Genomic DNA, 20537 nt, shown 5'->3' on the forward strand with positions numbered 1-20537 from the left:
CACAGACTATTTTTATAAGCACAAGACCTACAGAGCTACTTCTTCATCAGTTTTTTTTTATAAGAATGAGTAAAGCTCAAAGTTTTATAACAGACAAAACCAATACAAACCGCTGCCTTACACTCTGTATTTGTTGATGCACTTAGAAGCAGGGTGGTTCCAAAACCAATGGGTTCTGAAGTTTCTTTGGTTTCAGAGTTTAATTTTTATTGTCGTTCATTGTTACTACAGAGTAGTAACTCTCAGAGACAGGAGTTTCGGGATCTGTTGTGCCACAGAGCACTCCTTTGGGTGAATGTCTCTACAACATCCTTTTCATAAGTGTGAAAGGATGATATAACACATCCATTTTAATCAAGAGTTTAAAGATCATTGCCTGAGAGCATAACATACGTATGAACTCAGCAAAGAAAAAAACAAAAAATCATGTTTTTTAAAACAGATTTCACTGCAAGAGATTGTTAGACCATTAAAACAAAGGACTGCTGATAAAGGTTACATGCATGTCTGGGTAAATGGTAAATCACCAGTAAAGGGTCTGTTAAGTATCAGCAGAGGAAAGTATTTCTTATTCCCAGACTTGAACATAGTGAGCATACAAATGTATGTCCCTGCCACAACAGGAAAAAGCTGGGAAGGACAAGTCATTTGAGATCCTCTGACCCCGAGGTCCCGAATTTAATTCACCTTTGAGGCATTCATCTAATGGAAAAGCAAGTGCTCACTTTTTCCAACGTCTTTTTGCAATGGTTGTGCAGAAGAAAGCAGTTGGAAAAATCAGTCTTACCTAGAAACTAACTTCGCTTTAACTGAGGATCAACTCTTACCTCCTTCAAAACATTCAACAGACTTTGCAAGGTTATTTTCTTTTTTACAGACTTTTAAGATAGGCCTTCAAAAGCCTGCTTTTGCCATCAGCATCTGACTGGTCCTGGCAGAACATTTTAAATGCTGTTGTACTGTCATCACTGGATGAGGAGCCTTGCCAGGTTTCACTTGATTTGAATCCAGCTCTCCTGTAGGAGCCTCAGAAACCTGCCAGTCTTCATAGCTTTTCCATTAACTAAAGGAAAAGCTCCTGTCCCACGCTCTCAGCTAGTTGCTTTGGTCAGTGTTAGAATAGCCCAAACTAAGTGTTTTGCCAGTGACAGCAGTAAGTTGTGCCTGGTGAGGGACAGGCAGGTAAAAAAGTACTCTGTCCTTTGAAGAACCTGAGATGTGCTGGTAGAGAGATGTTCAGAGAGGGAAAACATCCTACACGCTACCCTGACCCATGGCGTCCTATCACCTCCTGTGCCTTCAGTGACTTGCAGGTGGCCAAGTCCTCTTCTCATGCACTGAACATATCCGAGTTGAGAACCGGCATCTGCGTCTTGCTTGATGCATCTCCCTGGAGAGGGTCACAGAATCACAGATTGGAAGGGACCTCGAAAGATCATCTAGTCCAATCCCCCCACCAAAGCAGGAACACCTAGATGAGGTTACACAGGGATGTGTCCAGGTGGGTTTTGAATGTCTCCAGAGAAGGAGACTCCACAACCCCCCTGGGCAGCCTGTTCCAGTGCTCTGGCACCCTCACTGAGAAGAAGTTTCTTCTCAAATTTAAGCGGAACCTTTTGTGTTCCAGTTTGAACCCATTACCCCTTGTCCTACCATTGGTTGTCACCGAGAAGAGCCTGGCTCCATCCTCATGACACTCACCCTTTATATATCTGTAAACATTAATGAGGTCACCCCTCAGTCTCCTTTTCTCCAAGCTAAAGAGACCCAGCACCCTCAGCCTTTCCTGGGACTGTGACATACCATTCCCAGCACTTCAGTTTTGGCTTGGACGCAGGGTGGACATGCCAAGGGCCAGGGCCTGAGCCACCATGCGAGGTGACATGGTCTGAGTTCAACCATAGGTAGCAGCACCCGTGTTTTGTTTAGTCTGTCATCAAGATGGAGTGTAGGAGGCACATCCTGGAGAAAGTCAGCTAGAAATGCATCTGCAGTGCAGCATTATGGGCATTTCATGGCACTAGAAACTAACAGGACGTCACACTCTCAGGCATCAAGCTGCTTTGCTCTTGGCACAACGCAGCAAAATTAATGCATCCAAGCATCCTAACAACTCTGACAGCACAGATGCTGAATTACTCCACAGATACACCTTTGGCAGGATGTTTATCTCAGCCAGTACACAGTTGCTTCATCAGTCGGGCAATAGCCCGAACTTTTATGGAGTCTGTCCACACAAAGCCAGGGCAACGGGAGGTCTGCTCTAAGGGGATTAGAGGCAATCTCTACTTAATTAATCTAAGAGGGTCAATCTCAAAGATTATTTCTCAAACAGAGCAAAAAGAGCTACCAGGTGATCTTTGGACCTGTCAGTTACCGTACGTATCAGACAACATGGCAGAAAACAGCACTGGTTAAGACTTTGATCCAGAAGAAATCCAGTAGCAGAGAGATTTTGGGACCATCCTGACTCACAGCTGGTCAGGAGCTGGCATAGACCATACCTCTCTCATGGGGTGGCAAAGCAGTGACCTCTGAAATCACAGCAGCCTGATTAGCCCAGCTTATCTGGAAACATCCTCTGTGGCAGCTTCTCAAGGCAGAGCAAATATTCAACATGCGCTGGTTGTGGGGTTCCTGACCAACACTTTCAAGAGACGGGTGGCACCTCACCTTTCTTGTGATGGACAGCACCTGAAAGTTGTTTTTTATGGAAGACATAGGTTTAAGAGCCATTATGTGATCAGTTAAAGCAGCTGTGTATTTCTAAACATACCTAAGCCCCAGCTGTGGTCTGCAGGGAAGCTTTGCTAAAGAAGGTGAATCCAGCAGCTGCTGCCCTGCTAATCTTGCTTTTTTGGTACTCACAGCACCAGTGTTGGAACATGCTGCTCAACACCCAGTGCGTGCACCATGTGTCTGTCCTTACTAGGAGACTTGTATGGTTAGAGAACAGTGAACTTTCTTTTTTCTTGAACTTTTCTTATCATTACTACCATCCAGCCCAGAGTGATCACCTGCTTCCACCTTTTTTGTACTTGACCAGAGATCTTTATGGATTATTTTGAGACTGCCATACAAACTCAGTGAGCAGTCAGAACCCTTCCCCCCTCCACCCTGCCCCAAGTCTTTTTGCTACTATTTATTTAAACGTATAGGTTTCTGGACACACGTGTAAGAAAGAGTATCTGAAGCTTTTTTGTTGGAGTTACCAAGATGAGGATTCTGAATTGGGTTTGGATTATTTTCTATGCTGTTTGCTTTGTTTTTACTGTTGGGGGCGGCGGGGGGCGGGGGGGGATGTGTGTGATTGTTTTTTAAACTTTAGACAAACATACCAAAATTTGGAACAGGGAAAGAAATTGAATGAGGAAGCTGCATTGCAAACTTTTAAAAAGTCTGGCCTTCATAATTTCTTGGGAAACTTTGCCATTTATAAGGAAACAAACTAGCATTATAGTTTTAGTGATACATAGGCTCTGCACATTTCTGAGTCAGAATGTCTCCTGAGAGCAAGGGGTAAGCGGCTTCTGCCATGAACTATTGATTCAAGAACACAGTGGCTGCTATGTGCAAAGACCAGATTAATAAAAAATAAAGGCGAGGAGGGAGAAGAATCTCTCTTGTCTGATGTGAAACAAGTTGTTTTCCACGTAGAAAAAAGCTGAACATGAGAAGAAGATGCTCACCCAACACCAGAGGTGACTTGCCTCAGGTGAAGAGCCATGTAGCTTGATGAGCAGTAAATCTCCTGTCACTATCCTTCCTTCACACCGACAAAACGTGAAGTTTTTATCAATATATGTTTCTGGACAAACCAACAAGCTCTGAAGCTGGGCCTGCCTGCTCCTGATGTGAAGAAAACACAGTTTTTTACTCTGTGTATTTCTTGTAACCATGACAAGCGACCTGGAAAATGAGCATTTTGCTTTAGATCTGAAGCAGAGATGAGAGCCCCCTCCCCACTGCCATCCCATACAGCTCATCTCCAGGTGGATGTTGTCTTCCCGGATTAAGGATGTTCACCTGATAGGTTAACTCTCACTTCAAATAAGAGATTAGGGATCATCTGGGTAAATATCACGCATGTCACACACAGCATTCCCCTGTTGAAAAGGGGAACTGGTAGATAACACACTGTAAATGCACACCCACACTTCGTAGTCTCTGTTTGAATAAGCACATTCCCAGAAATAACCACAACTGCCACCTTCATCAAGAAAGGGTGCCTGAGTTCACCTAATAAAGAGGTGCCAACTCTTACGAAGACTTCTGTAACGCCTTGAATCTTCACAGCCATTATCTCTCCCTGAAAAACCAGGCAGAAGTAGCAGAGTTTCTGGTTATCTCCCTCCATCTTGAAACACAAAGCCAAATATGAAATCAATACTGCATCTGACTCACTTTCAGGGTTGCCTTCCCCAAAACACATTTACAATAGAGCCAGACAGGAAAAATGTAAACTTTAAGTAAAAAGCAGTTACAGAAATCCACAGCTCTGGAAACAATCCTACCCTGTTACAGCAGCACCAGATACAACTCTTGAGGCTTCATGGATAATTTGAGAAGTGTATTAATAAATATTGCATTGAGAGTCCTCACCCATTTACTTTCTATCAATAGGGCACTTATGTGTCATCTGTTCTGCTTGCAGAATCCCATCTTCTTTGGATTAATAAATTACTTGTGTTCCTGTAATTAAAGTCTCACAAAGCAAATACCGTAAAGGTTAACTTGTTATTGCCTTAAAGAAAGACTTCAAAGTGAAATTACACTAACATTTTTGGAAAGCTTTTCCTGCGTCACCGCGTTGGTCATGAGCCGTCAGGCAGGTTGTGCTGTTCCTGCGTTCATTGCAGTCCTCTGCTACTGGTGTTAATGGTCAGCCTCTGAGTCTGCTCCTGGAGGACCTGTCAGCAAAGCTGATTTCTGTTTCTTGAATAAGATACATCACGATCTACAGCTGGAAATCCTCCCTGCTGAACAGTCTCATCCTACTCTTTCCCACTTTGTTTCTCAGCTCCTACCCAGTGTGTACATGTATACATGCACAAGGACTGTGCCTTGCACCCAGCAGTTACTATATATGAACTGCAAAGGGCCAAAAGCATATCCACTGGCAGCTGAAGAGTTTGGATGCAGTCTTCTAGCCCTCTTCATACTGGATAAATAATCTTTTCAGAGGCCCATAACTTGGCCCTGTCCTGAGATAGTGGTTTTTTTTTGTTTGTTTGCTAATTTGTGTGTGTTTTCACAGAATCACAGAATCGACCGGGTTGGAAAAGACCTCAGAGATCATCGAGTCCAACCCTTGGTCCAACTCCAGTCCATTTACTAGATCATGGCACTAAGTGCCATGTCCAATCTCAGTTTAAAAAACCTCCAGGGACGGTGAGTCCACCACTTCCCTGGGCAGCCATTCCAAAACCTGACCGCTCTCTGTAAAGAATTTCTTTTTGTTTTGTCTTGTGTTTTGGTTTTTTTTTTTTTTTTTTTTTTTAGGGCAATTTCCCAATGATTCAAACCAGAAAGGTGCCAGGTTTTAACAGAAAGCTTTCAAGAATGTGTATGAATCTGCCATTGTTTAACCATTAGAAGCAGCTGAACCATTAAAAAGGAGACCAACCAACCACCCCCAAACCTGGGACAGATAGATCACACTGAAAAAAATGGAGATAGTTTGGAAAGCAATGAAAAGACCTGATCACCTTGTCTCATATTGGAAAGTGCCAGGTGACCTTAATCCAGTTTGATTATCTATTCCGTCTGCAAGAACAGAAAAGGAATAGTAAAAAGAAGCCACTGTAATAACCAGAGGAGCCGTAACACAGAGTATATTCTCAGCTGTAGGATGAAAGCTGTTTTTGTTTTTCTGAACTGTGTTGTACAACTGGAAAGCTGAGGTGCCATGTCTCAAGTACTTGGGGATGAGGCCTTTCAGTTATTAAACTGTACAGGGATTCTAAAAGAAGCAAAAAAACAATCCATATTTTTCAGAACCTTTCCCTTCAAAATATCCAGAAGCAGCTTTATACTTCTTTTCAACTAAAAGAAATATCTTGTAAAAGTCTGCTTCCAAGACCCAGTTCTCTGATTTACCTCCTAACTTTAGTTTATAAGTGCTTCTGTGTAGGAATACTCTTAATTTTGGTCTGTGATAAACACTGTACTTCTCTCACTCAATGTGCTCTCAGTCTACCTAGGGGTTGCTCTTGAAGAGTCTTTCAGACTTCTATTTTCACCTCCTTACCTAGGTGCATCCCAAACCCCCTCCGCTCCTGCCAGTTAACCACCCCACTGTCCCATTCTTCAGGGAGATGCCTATGTGGTTGTCTGACCCTGCAAACACTCCTAAGAGCAGCGGGCAGGCATCTTACCCAGTTGCCTACAGAAGTCATCACCGCACCGCAAAAAGTTTGAAATAAATCCTCAGTGCTGCCCAAACTATTTAATATTCAAGTCAAGCCAAAATGTGCAAGCTTGAAAGTACACAAAAAACCAAACCCACAAACGGTTCCAGCAGAGTGGGATGAAGATTTGCTGTTAGCAATTCTGGTATCACGTGGCGCCTGGTTCACAGCAACGTGTTGTTTCTTTTTTTTTTTCCTTCCACCCACCTGCAATTGAGCCTGTAAATGCAAAGCCACCATCTGAATGTCCGTGTGGGCTCTGCCTCGTCCCTGCCTCCCAGGGCAGCCCCAGTTCCTGAAGTGCCATCCGAAAATATTCAGAGACCATAGGATGAGTGTAATGACAGGAGCTGAAGCAAAAACAACAAAGACATTATAAATGTTGAACTAACTCAATACTTTTTATCTCCAATGTGAGAAGGTAAGAAAAACATGTTGTGGTGACCAGACGACCAAAGCCCAAACCAGTAACAACTAGATTCAACATGCAGATGTATTCACACTGACCTCCTTACGAAGAAACACGCAGCTCAAAAATGTCTGCAAATTCAGTGACTGCCGTTAGGACAGAAAAACAGAAAAGGCCCTTCTGCAGATTTTATGGCAAAACAGGAATTATGCATAGTAAGATGACTGACTAGGGTGCTAGAGCATCCAGAGCCAGTAGAATCTGGAAATTTCTGTTTGCTAAAAGAGAATGATCAAATAGATGCCTGCAAAGGGAAGACATGACTACATACCGAGTACGCTCGTGTGAGCCAGACAGAGCAATAAGAACAATTGTCAGCAACTTCAGAATAATTATTCCTGCTCCCTGGAAGAGGATGATGTTTCAATGGAGAAGAAAGCACAAGGCAGCAGGTAAACAGCAAGGGAGAGAACGCTACTGAAGGGAACCTGGGATAGAAGATGTAGTCCAGAGACTGCCTGGTCAAGCAACAGAAGTGAACAAAGACTGGTGATCCAGTAAGATTGACACCCATGGAGGATAACATTTATTTCCAAGTTTCCTGCAGTAACTACAAACAAACAAACAACAGTTTTCTGGTTGTTCAGTATTTGAAAAGAGCCCATGTCGCACACCAGCCTTTTTTTTTTTTTTTTAACTCTTCAAAAAACCCAACGAATTCCTGTTGTCCCACCACCTTCTTGGGTGAAACAAAAGGATATTACTAAATTAACAGGATTGCAAGAACCCATCAGCAAAAGTTCCCCTGGTGCTGGTCTATAGGATGAAAGGGCAAATCAAAACCACAAAATCAGCAGTATGTGTCAGCCTTCTACATCATCCATAGAACTAGGAGCTTTTAAGATGTGCCAGCCTCGGGCTTCTTTTTCCTTATGGCATGCACAACATAACAGGAGACTACCAAGCACCCACCATTACTGAAAACAGGGTGTTTTAGTGATACTGGTGTGACTAAAATGTAACTGCTGATCAGTGCAAATTAGCTAGAATAATCCTGTTAGCATTAGCTCAACTGCTCATTTATAAATCTCTACCACACTAATTGTATTTGAAGTTCTTTCTAACACTAGCTGCCTTTGTATGGTGCTGAAAGCCTGCAAAACACTCATCAATTGAACAGCTGATATAACAAACAATCCTTTCTGTAACCCTTTGCAAGCGCAGTATTACAGAAGTAGTTCTATGTATTAATTATACAATATATTGACCAAGTTTGTACATAATTTATTATATTTTACAGTAAGCTTTATTCTCTAGCCATAGCAAGAGTCATATCTCATCAAATACTAAGACTTACTGATTTTTGTCAAGGTATAACCCTCTATGAAGAGAAGTAAATGAGAAAACCCTTTGCTATGGTTCCTGATGAAGCTTATAACTTAAATCACAATATGCATCCATCCAGAAAAAATGGAAGTATATTAGCTTTTCACTTATTGCTATTTCATTTGTACCAGAAGAGTATTTTGGCGAGAAATACTTAGGTGAACCACAAACAGTTGACAGTGTTGTTTGAAATTCCTGGGTAGCCCTAGACAGCTCTGGATGAACTTTTTGACCAAACCAAAATGAACAATACAGGAAATGCAAGGGAGGTTTCATTAAATAAATTTATTTGTTAAAATAATTTAACTCCAAATACAACTGCTGAGTTTGCATTGAGTTCTATGTACAATTCTTGTTTTATTTGAAACATCAAGGTTTAAACAACTGACATTGTTACAAAACAAATTGTTGCCCCATTTTAAGTTGCCAGTTGTATTACAGCTCAACAATTAACTGTGAAACACATTAATTCACCCCTGGGAAACTCCAAATCAACAGCGTTAAGCCTGATTTCAGAACCCACTTCAGTCTTTTCTTCAAACCCTGATCAAGAATTAACAGATGCACAACAATGCAGATAAAGCCTCCTGCAGTTGTCAAACATTTGCTTTTGTTGCGGAGTTTCACAATTAAAGCCTAACCAGTGCTTTGATGGCACACTGGTAAAAAAAAAAAAAAAAAAAGAATAAAAAAATAAAAATTAAAAAAAAAAAAACATGCACAAAACCCCCCAACCAAATGGCTGACACCTTTAGGCAACATTCTATACAAGAAAGCAAATACCAGTAGTTTTCCCACAGAGAAGTAATGGCAACTGTAGCACTGGGGTTAGGGAGAGGCTAGAAACAGAACAGAAAGCGTCACCAAAAGTTTTGTTGATGCTCTGAAAGGGCAGGCCGGGAGAAACACATGACAGGGGGGAAAAAAAATGAAACAAAACCCAATGCAATTATGTTTAATACTCTTGATCTGATCCTGGTTTGTTTGCTTTGACTAGTTTTTCTGTGTATTTTTAACAGAAAGAGGAAACAGTTGCTCTCACTATCATAGCTTAAAAGAATAAAAGTTGCAACTTTTTTAAAAAAAAACAAAAAACAACACAACAAATTTGGAGAAATGCTGTCTTTGTAGAAAAGTACCAAGCTCTACAAGAACAGCCAAAGGAAGAGTGGGTCTTTGGAACAAATCATAATATTTTAAGGCATGTTATAAGAAACTTTCAAATGCTATAATTGGTATAATCCTACCAGGGTACAAATGAAACAGTGACCCAAGACCAATGACTCCTGGAGGGCAACCACATGGCTGCTCTATGGGTCACTGGCCTCCCTTTCCACTACCCCCAATAATTTGAAAAAATCTCTGTCGAGTGCAACTGTCATTGATTCAAGCTCCACTACCTTCACATTAGTGGAAATACAAATAGTGCATAACTACTCCCTCAGAACTATACAATGAAAAACAACACTTACGCTTTCCCCCCGCTGCGTTGTGTGGTAGCCTACTTACAGCCTACGGTTTTGAAAATATAAGAGTGTAATGAAGAACAAGACTGGGAGATATTTTCATTAGTATTTTCTGTTTAAAAATTTACTGTGCAATTTTCTCTATATTAAAAGCCCATCTGTTTTGTATTCTGAAGAACTTAATGTTAGCCTGTTCATATTGTACTTCATGCCATTTTCTTGGTTGATGAACAATCTGTGAGGTAAGATTTTAACATCTCTGTAAACAACATTGCATAACACACACTTCCAACTCAGTTTCAAATTTGGGGTTGTTTTGGGGATTTTCTTTGAGTGCTTACGCAGTGGATCTCGCACTGACAAGCTGTTTTACACATAGGTTGTACTTGCTCAATAAACCGTTTCCCAATCTAGATATTTTATACATCAAAATATCATTAATTCTGCATCTTGCATCTTGATTAAGCATGGTGGTTGACACACTAGGCGGGCGGGGGGAAGAGAACATTCATACCATCTAGTTTAGGCATATCAGTTGTGTGACTCAGAGGACCAAAGTTAAAAGCCTAAGTTTGCTATATAGTCAACGGAAAGAGGTAGGTGCCTCTAAGGAGGGCGATTCAGAGCACCCAAAAAGGGCATTAAGATGCCAGAAATAAAGGGTGTGCCTATCTCCCTACGAGAACAACGTAGAGTAACGAAAGCTCTGCCAGGTAGGAGGGAAACGGGCTACACTGACGTTCTAGTAAGGCTTAATGTTTTGCGACATCTAATGCCCTTGGATACATTGGTTGTGGAAAGGTCTTGAAAGACTAAGGGCAGAGATGGCCCGTTCTCTTCCATTAATGTGATTTCCTTCAGCAATCATCCACTGAATGAGAATTCAAAATGTTAAGGATACTTAAGGATGAAAATCTGCGAGGCGTTTTGTACTCAAGTTTCCTTTGTGGCAGATGAGAGCGTTTTTAGGAAGTTCTGCAGATGGAGGCAAAACTCTCGAACCTAACTCCAATTACAGCATTTCTAAGGGCCATATACACACATACACGCTCAACACACACACACCCCAGCACCTCGGTTTTCACTCATTTAAACACAAGGAACTACACTGTTACTGCACAAGATTGAAAAACTAATAAACACATGGTGTTATTTAGACCACAGGCTCAGTGACTCTGTATTTTTATGGCCAATTTTAGCTATAAAAGACCCAGCTCAAGACAATCTCTCCAGCATTTAAAATCTAAACATTGTGATTGAAAACTCTTCTATACTTTGATTGTAAGACTTCGGAATAGGTATTTCTGTGCCATTAGTCATGCAAATGATAAATACTTCACTGCTATGAAACTAGCAAGTCAGAGCTCGAGCATCCTTTCAAAATAAAATATTTGCTCCCACCATTTAACACTCCAATAATTGGGGCAACCTTTGAATAGTGTGTCAGGCAATTAAAGAGCCATTTCCACACTCACCTAAGGAATTACAACCGTAACTATTTCACCTCTGAACCAAATGATTTCACATGGTTATTCAGTGTAAGTTTTCAACATTAAAGCTATCAAATAGCAAACTTGATTTTCAAAGGTTAGTTAGGGATCACACCAGAGAACGTAGCCCTTCAAGGCAAGAAAAACTGTTGTCTTTAACAAACTTAAAAATGCAGGATGTTCATACTGTCCCACGAGGTTTCTGCAGAAGGGAATATATGGATGCAACATGGCTTAATTTTCCTTACAAGATGGTACTAGTTAATCTATTAAAGTGTTCCTTGTTAGTAAGGCTCAGCAATTTTTTTTTCATCACAGTTGCTTCCTCCTGGTTCAGTAAAGTGATAAATAAAGATGCTTCCTGCTTTGTAAACAGAGGGTTTGTTTGGCTTTTTGCAGACCAAAACCTGAAGCGATCCTCCATTTCTGAGCAGCAAAATGAAAGATTTAAAACATTCCAATGCCAGACTCTTTCTTCACCTGTCATTTGTTTTCAGATCTTGCCCCTCATTTCACACACTGGTGCAATGTTTTCTATTTCAAGATGTGGGATAAAGTGTAGAAATAATAGCATCAATTTTGAGAAAAATCCAAAATAGATAGGTCTCTGGTAGTCTCTTACTCTAACACTGTCGGAAGTTCTGGTGAAATCAACATATTTGACTCAACAAACTTGGCCACAAGCAATAGGGCATGTCCTGAAGCATGGGAATTGGACACTGAAAGACTTGGCTCTTCTTCCACGCTTATGCCAGTTGTGAATGGTCTTCAGAGATATTCTCTCCACTGTGTTTGTTTCCCACCTCCAAAAGCTGTCCAGCTTCTTCGGAAATAGTTGCTGTGGTGCTGTCTGACGTGACAACACACATACGCTTGACCAGAACGACCCTGTAGATCAACTGGCTATGCCATAAAATCACAGGTGCTCAAAGGGAAAAACGGGTGAGATGTGGTCATTTAACCCAATTATATTCAGAGTCAGTGATTGACTTCCAATGCTCAGCTCTGAGTTAATGTTGCTACTTCACTACAGATGTATTTCAAGTGACCCACAAACCAGGAAGTGAAGTAGACGGTTTTACCACCTTACAAAACTTCTGCAAATCAAGTCCAGGTTAGGTCATTTTTAATGCTATTGTATATTACACGCAGAACAGCATGGATCATCTTTGTCTGGCTGTGCTGCATAGTTCATTTGTCTAACAATTTCTGCAAAGAGCTCATCCACCATTGTTTTACTTTTAGCAGAGGTCTCCATAAAGGGACAGCCCCATTCTTCAGCTAAGGCTCTGCCTTCACTCGATGATACTTCTCTCTCACTTTCCAGGTCCACTTTATTACCAACCAGAATTACTGGTACCTTCTCATACCTACAGTTCAAAAAAAAAAAAGAAAAAGGCAATTATATTTTAAAAACGGCAACATTCCAAATGTAAACATCTATTGTATTTGCAAACAGTACAGACCCAACAGGAAAGAGACATTTGGCTGATTTGAAAATTTTATGTTGAAAAAATACTCTGCATATTTCACAACTTGTTTCTTATCTTCCCCTCCATTCTTAAAGTTCTAGGGAATGCCGTCGCCTCTGAATTTTCCTTCCTGCCAGGAAATCTGCCAGGAACACTTCAACAATACAAAAACTAGGAATATAACAGCATTTTTTATGTTGGCAATTTCACTTAGGGTGTAAGAACAGGATGGATGTCCAGCCCTCCCCTCAACATTAGGTCCTCCTCCTCCCTCAACAGGTATCATATTGTATTTCCTGCCTGTGATAAGGATGCACCACTCTCTCTTTCAAACGTACATTTATCTTTGCTTAATATATATGGGACTCTCAGAGGAGAAATAAAACGGAGAAAACCAAAGTGCCAGTAAATTCCTTTGAAATTTCAGGAAATGTAGCCTACTTCAAGTACTGTATATACCCAGAAATATTGTTATATAAAACCATGTATTGGCTAACACAGAACATATACCTCTCCTTTGCAGCACTCATATCATTATGCCAGTTAAACAAGCCAAAAAGAAAAAAAATGTTGCAGGCAATACTATCACAGTTCTGCCTCATAATCAACTTGGACAGCACAACAGATCATATAAGCTATGAAGGAATTTATTATTTTGCACCTCCTTGTGTGGGGATCCTTGCCCTGCCTTACTTTTTTTTTCATCCTCACAGGCATAAACCACAGAATCACAGAACCCTTCTTGAAAGATGCAACTAAGGTGTTCAGTCAAGTACTAAATTTACAGATTTGCCATAGTAGAGAAGAAAACATTGGTCCTGTTTCCAAAATACTCTTATGCGGGTTTTCTCATGAAAGCAAAAAAGACTGAGAAAAAAAAAAATGATTACAGCTTCTAGCACTTTAAACTAAACCAAGAGAAACAAGATGCTTTCCTCTTAATTTAAACCTGATTTTCTGCTTCACGTTAGCTTAGTAGTACTCTTTGAGTTCAGTCACTTGAGCAAGACTGAGCTGTGGGCAGACAACAGTCCCAGCTGAAGATGTCACTGTCCTTAAGCCACCTACAACTCCTTCTCCATCAGTCCTGCCCACCCTCCTTGCCTGCCTCCTGGGAAGGGCAGCAGGGCAGCACTGGGACGTGTCCCTCAGCTGGGTGAGAGAAACATCCAGCAGCTTGGTCTCACCTACCAGCCATGATCAAACTCGGCTGTCAAGACTCAGCACTGGAACAGGGAACCTCTGCTTTCCCGTTTGCTTTACTGTAGGGATGGTGGGCTCTCCCAGAGTCAGGATAAAAGGGCAAACACTTCTCCAGCCACCTCAGCAACTCTTATGTCACCCCCGCAGTATGAAAAATTGGTCCAACTATGTCATAAGATGCAGCTGAAATTCTAAACTTTGCTATGCCTCTTTGCTAACTACAGGAATGTCATCTACTCCACAGTTTAGGGCTGCGGTCAATAATTGTTAAGAATTCCTCTCACTTTCACCATTTATCCTATCCTCGTTTACCATCTGAAGAGACACAATCCATTTCTTACCCTGTGGATATACAGTATTTAGCACAATGATACCTTTGGAACTCTTGCAAGAGCTAAGCTGCCATTAATTAAGTACCAAAATACACACAAGCATCTTGAAATCTGTCCTCCCGCGTTTAGACACACGATAGCACAGCCTTTAATTACATAAGATGGATGGCATTCAACAGATAAGACAGCAATTCAATATTTCTTTTTATCTTTATTGTTCAGATGCACGTGTCCTATTGTATTTGCTGTACAGCATTAAACACCCTTCAACAAAAGTGGAATCAGAGACACCTTTGCTGCACTTCTTGGTATCTGAGGGCCCCAAACCTCCCCCCGCTCCCCACCACATCCTCCAGGTAATCTCTCGTTTTCCCAATTTTACCAGTGGGAAAAATGGAGAAATTCAAAGCAGCCACTTGAGAAGCATTCAGTGAAGAATCAGATGAGACATAATTAAAGCACCTCTCATCTTGTTCTGCAAGATCACTCCAATTTGTTGAGAAACATATGAGGAAAAAAAAAAAAACAAAACATACTTGTTGCAGATTTATAGCTAGTTCTACTGAAATATTCAAGTGCTTAAAAAAAACTCTAAAAAAGCTGGGCAACTAAATGTCTGAGGATCTGTTTACTCCAAGTACTCGGCACCTGGGAAATGGAGTGGTGAAAATAATGAAGTTTTGTACTGCAGAGCAAAAAGAAGACACGATGAGCTGACAGGATAGATGTGAAAAGTCTAATTTAATTTATTTGCACAGGACCATCTAGGAACTATTAAGTGGAACAGACAGAAGCACTTTTCTGTATTGCTTTTTCCTGCTTTTGCCTCTTGCATTTACCCTATTCACTACTTGCATTCACTACTTAAAATGAGACGGGAATCCTACTGTCAATAGCCTTATTCACCTTATAATCCAGATTCATCCAATAACCACTTTACAACATTAAATTGCGTAGGAAAGTGTATTGGCAAAACTCTCATTGTGGCATTTTATCAAATACCTCCTCACAGAGCAAAAATAAAGTGCAAAATACATCTTTGTATTACCTAAATTTTGATTAGTCAACTTTACAGAGAAAAGACTTTTTATATATGTATATTCTGTGTGACCATATTAAAAATATATATATAAAAATATAAACTACAAAAGTATATACTTATGCCTGCCTATAGTATATATAAAAACTGCCTGTATTATATATAAGTAGACATGCACATATATAATCATACAAATTGTCTTTCTACATAGAAAGCTCAGTAGCCATTATCTAGAATAATGGAGGTTGGACTATGGCAAATTGGAAAACAGACCATGGATACTGAGCAGAATAAAGGCTCCAGTACAGGCTTAGGAGCTCCAGTTCAGTATCAGACCCCAGCCAAGCACTGGAGAGCCAAACCAGACAGATGTCTGAAATTGTGGTCTCCAAACATGATGATGACCATGATGAGGGATTGACCATGTGTGAACTAACAGGCCTTTACAGAAGCTGTGTGGCTGCACATAGTAGGTTCCAGTGGGTCCTCATCCAAGGCCAGGCTCTGAGCAACCTGATCTAGTTGAAGGTGTCCCTGCTCATTGCAGGGGGTTGGACTAGATGACCTTTGAAGGTCCCTTCCAACTCAAACTATTCTGTGATTCTATGATTCAGAGTACCGAAGGGTCTCTACACCGCACTTCCCAGCTTTCAGGTTCAGGTAACACACTGTGGAAGCTGTAGCTCTCAACTAAAGCTCTACAAAAGCTCTGAAGTTCAAGCTGGCTCTCCACCCTTAACCTCCCAACACTGCCAGAATTTCCTGCCTCAGTTACTATCCTGAGCAAATTTATTTCTGATGAGTATGAGGAAGATCCCTGGTCCAAGGCTCTCCTTAGCACAGCTGCTGATCTTTTGCTGGAGGTGACTTCTGCCTGCTCCTGCAGGCTCCACTCGGTATCTGCAGAGCTTCAGACCAGCCAGATGTTGGCATAGCCACTGCTGAGGTGGTGTGTAGCAGCACAGGCCCACATGGGGAAGGGTGATTTCTCATATGTGGTAGAATTACATTATTCTCATTAAATTTGAAGGGAAGAACATATCTTCCCCACTTTTTTTTCACCCTGTTGAATTTCAGTGACCCAACAGGAAAAAAAAGCTGCTTTACAAAAGAAACAAATGCCCAAGCAGCAATGCAGAACCCTTCCATACAATCAGAAAAATCAAATCCAGGAATTCACAAACCCTTCCAAAAGCTTCAAGTAGGGTCTAACCCACTCAAAAATCACTTTTAGCATAGCAAAAGATGCTAAACCCACTTACATCGAAGTCCCGAGAATCCAGACTGCTTCTGCCATTGCAGGATGCGTGCAAGGGCAGCTCAGCCCATGATGGGAGCTGGGCAGAAGTCTTGCCTTTCAGGGCAGCCCATCTCCCCCTGCCTGTCCCCTTAGCACTGGAGAAGCAGCACGTTCTGCTCCTCCTTCCCAGAGGGGGAAAGTCCCACTTTTTCAGGACTGCTGAAAAGCTCTGAGCAGCACTGATCATTGCTAATGAAAAGCAGGAGGGCCACCTGAAAACGAGAACTGCTGCCAGTTTCCTCTGTATCAGCGCAGCGCAGTGTGTGTTCCAGGGCAAAGATCACAGCAAAACCTGGAAGAAATAGACTCAAATGCAGCACGGGAAGGCTTGACTTCTCAAGACCTCTTCAGGAACAAATTTTTGCAAGACCAATTACACGTGTTTGCAGAATATGTTTAAAGAACAAGGTGCTTCACCCTGTTTAAATGATCTCACTATCTTAGGCTCCAAGGCAACAGATACCGAGTGGAAACTCCTGAAGAGACAAAACGACTGCAGTAATTTATAGCCCCATGAAAGACACCGGTGCAGAGTCAAATACCATCATATCTGGGATATCGTTACTGGCAAGATACAGCCATTGCTCCATAAAAGACAACCAGCATGTATGTCCCAGTCCCAGAGAACTATTCAATGCTAAGCCTCAGCCTGCTATCCATCTTTAACAAGCTTCTGGGACTAATAGGCCACAGTAAATCCCTCTGGTTTCCTGAGGATGGAACACCATGGCCACATGGAATCAATAAATACGCAGACTTTAAATGTTTTATGTGGCCCAGCTATGCATCACTGACCACACAGCCTTACAAATCACACAGCGATAAATAGTTTCTGTATTTTATCTTACCTCACACTGCATATACATCTTCCACATTTCTGTTTAGACTAATAGGTATACTTTGAATAACAGCTTAAAACATTTAGAAAGCCTCAAGATTAATGGTATGTAAATGATCTGCAGAGATTTTCACCTGTTAGGTTTTCCACCTCCAACCTTATTCAGAGACAGAGAAACATGGGCAGTACCTGACATTACATGTGAATCTCTTTTACAAGGTACTTCTCAGGTTTCTTGATAGAGCTGTCATTGGATAAAGATAAAAATCAAAAGATGATGTGCAGTGTATGTAATAAAAATAAAGTAATATAATACAAATAAAATTTAAAAGTGTATATAAAAAAAATGAAGAAAAAATAAAGTGTGCCAAGGCAAATAAACTGATCTGTTTCCCTTAAACTTTGCCAAAGATGGCCCAGTATCCCAAAACTGGGGGTGGGGGAAGAGAAGAGAGCTGGACTAGTATAGGAGAAGACATTAAAAAGTTCAGATGGGTTCCTGCTTTCTAATTCCACATTCTGGAAATGTTGCATCTTTTCTAGGATTTCTGACTGAGCTTAGTATCAGAGCCAAAGAGGTTCAACCAAAATGCAGAAACTCTCTGTATAATAAAAAAAAAATAAGATCATTAAACATGTTCTTAAAGACTGTTTCTTATAACTAGAAATTTATGGAAAGATGTATGATTTCTAGCTTTACATGTTAAATACAGGGACCACAGAAATCTAAAAGGTATCTATCCATGATGACCACTTCTAATCACAAAAGGAGTCTCCAGTACTAAACCACCTTTATTACCTTCTTCTACATACATGGTATCTTCCCTTCTCTTTCCCTCTTTTTAATGAATGTATTTCTGGCATTTTTGATAGTATTTCAAAAAGGAAAGTAATTTAAGGGATAAAGATATTAGGGACAATGATGATGCAAATACCAGAAGGTCAGTAAAAATAATTATTTTTCATTTTAGACTTAAAAAAAAAAATGGGGTAAGAACGCTGCCAAAATTCACAGTAAAAGAACTCTGAGCAATATGAAATAAAGTACCAAAAATAACAGTTACATGTATTAGATTGTTTACAAATTCATATGTAAATATTACTAAACATTATTTTGTAAAGTAACTTGCAAACTTTGACTGCCTACAGTTAAATGTGTCATAACTTGACGTTTCCTCATCTAGAGAAAAAAACATATCAAGACTTTTTCTTACCCTGTTCACACAATTCCTTGGATGTTTAATGCCGAAACCTCGATAGTTAAAACTCACATCAGCTTCAGAGGATAAGAAAAGACACAGGGTGTTCCCTCATCTGATTCTGAGCCTCTCAAACACCAGGGGAAGATGAAGCAAAACCACAGAATTGTCAAGGGGAAAACAAACAATCTTAACCCTTTCTTGAAAGCTTCCAATTCTTGAATCATAGCAGCACAAAAGAAATATAACGTACTTCTAAAGCAATTACTATGTCATCTTAATAAATTTGGGCAGAGAGGTCATTTCACTTTTTCCAAACCCTGATATTCCTTGTATTTTGGTAGATTTAAAAAGTAACATTATCAGTTAAATCAGCAGCAAGGGCTCAGTCTGCTGAGCTGTATCTTTTTCCATGGAGTACTGCAAACACATACCAACAAAGATGTGCCTATACCTGTATATATGTATAAAATATGTCAGGAAATAGATACATAAATCTAAAAATAAGTAGGTTTCTTCAAAGTTCGAGCACTTTGCTCTCTAATGGAAATTATTATAGCTTCTCAGGTTAATCCATACAGAGCAGCTGTAAAAGCCCTACTGTTCTGATCTAAACAAGTCATTCCAGTTTACCTATTGCATTTAATATTCAGTTTTGTAAGCTATATTGTGTAAGGATTTAATTACTTGAGCAACAACTCCCAACTTAAAAAAAAAAGAGTCTTAAAATCATTTTTATAAATGAGTAGATGTTAAAGAGCTTATTGGAAGTCCCACTGCAATTAGGCAGCTGAGTCATGAATTATTTTGCTATAAAGAACAGCGTATGGCCTAATTGCAGGACTGGGCATCTAACATTTTATTCTAGGCTTTGACATAAACTCCTTAACAGCCTTTGGGAATCAGATGGATAGACTGAGGTATACAAAGTCAGGATAATTGCACTTACTCATAGGACAGCAAATTAAATAATAATTGTAAAACAACTTGAAGAATAATATTAGAATAATAAATAACCACAAGACCATATCACTTTTGAGGAGGCTCCAGAAACTATCTTTGTTCTTGTGCATGAAGCCTTCTGGAAATAATTACCTCAACTTAAATAAAATACTTGAAAGCCAATTCAGTTCTGTGGTTGTTAGAGTCAGTTTACACTTCCCAGTTTGGCTTCAAGGTCTAGGAAAAGTCTCAAATAACACCAGTTTTACTGAAATTGTTTGGTGGCCTCACCCTCGGTACTGTGCTTGTAAATAATCACAGGAAATAGTTGCAAAAGTCCAAGAAACAACAACAAAACCCAATGTAACAAACCAATATATATCTTTGCTTCCCAAGCACTTTTAAGCCAAAGCACTCGAACACATTATTTCTAGGCAGCTTACAGACAAGAACTTCCATGGGACAAGAATGGTGGATGGTACTGATACACATATCCAAAGTCTATCTAGTAAACCTACATTCCTTTGCTGCAACAGAGGCAGCATGATGATGCATATCATTTCTGCACAAAGGACACTGAAATACTTCCCAGATTATTTCCAATCACTTGAGAGAAAAATTCTTATCTATAAAGGATCTTCTGCATCTAAGATCTCACGGGGCAACTCGAATAACAACAAACTCCGTCTACATGTACAACCTGCTTCTTCAAGTCAAAGCCTATCTTCCGCTCTGTCACCTGCTTAAACGGTAAAACAGCAAATAGACCTGAAAATTCAACAGCCTGCCAACATGCCCTATGGGAGAAGAGTTCACTAGAGGGAAGCCCTAAAGAAAAATCCTCCAAGGGGAGAGGGAGACTTTTTCTCAGCAAGTTTGCAGAACTCCCTGAACATTTAAGCTACACTACATCTAGTAACCAGTTCCCCTTGCAGAAAGGCACTGGTATGGGGAGTGAGAGACAAACAGCACTTGGACTGCTGGGGATGACAAGAAGGACTCTGTGACAGGAACAACAGCAGTTCTTATCCACTGCCATGGCAGATGCTCA

At 40.5% G+C, this 20537-nt stretch overlaps 1 protein-coding gene across 1 annotated transcript in view; it reads right to left on the reverse strand.

The window, feature by feature from the left end:
* Nucleotides 1-8471: 8471 nt before the first annotated feature.
* The window catches only part of RAP2A (RAP2A, member of RAS oncogene family), a 33729-nt gene continuing 21663 nt past the window's right edge, over nucleotides 8472-20537 (reverse strand). Inside the window, exon 2 of the mRNA XM_082068589.1 lies at nucleotides 8472-12531. Within this exon, the coding sequence (XP_081924715.1) occupies nucleotides 12294-12531 (238 nt within the window). The 3' untranslated portion in view covers nucleotides 8472-12293. The remainder of the gene's footprint in view (nucleotides 12532-20537) is intronic.

Source organism: Streptopelia decaocto, assembly GCF_964273445.1.
Source record: "Streptopelia decaocto genome assembly, chromosome: 1".
NCBI lineage: Eukaryota > Metazoa > Chordata > Aves > Columbiformes > Columbidae > Streptopelia > Streptopelia decaocto.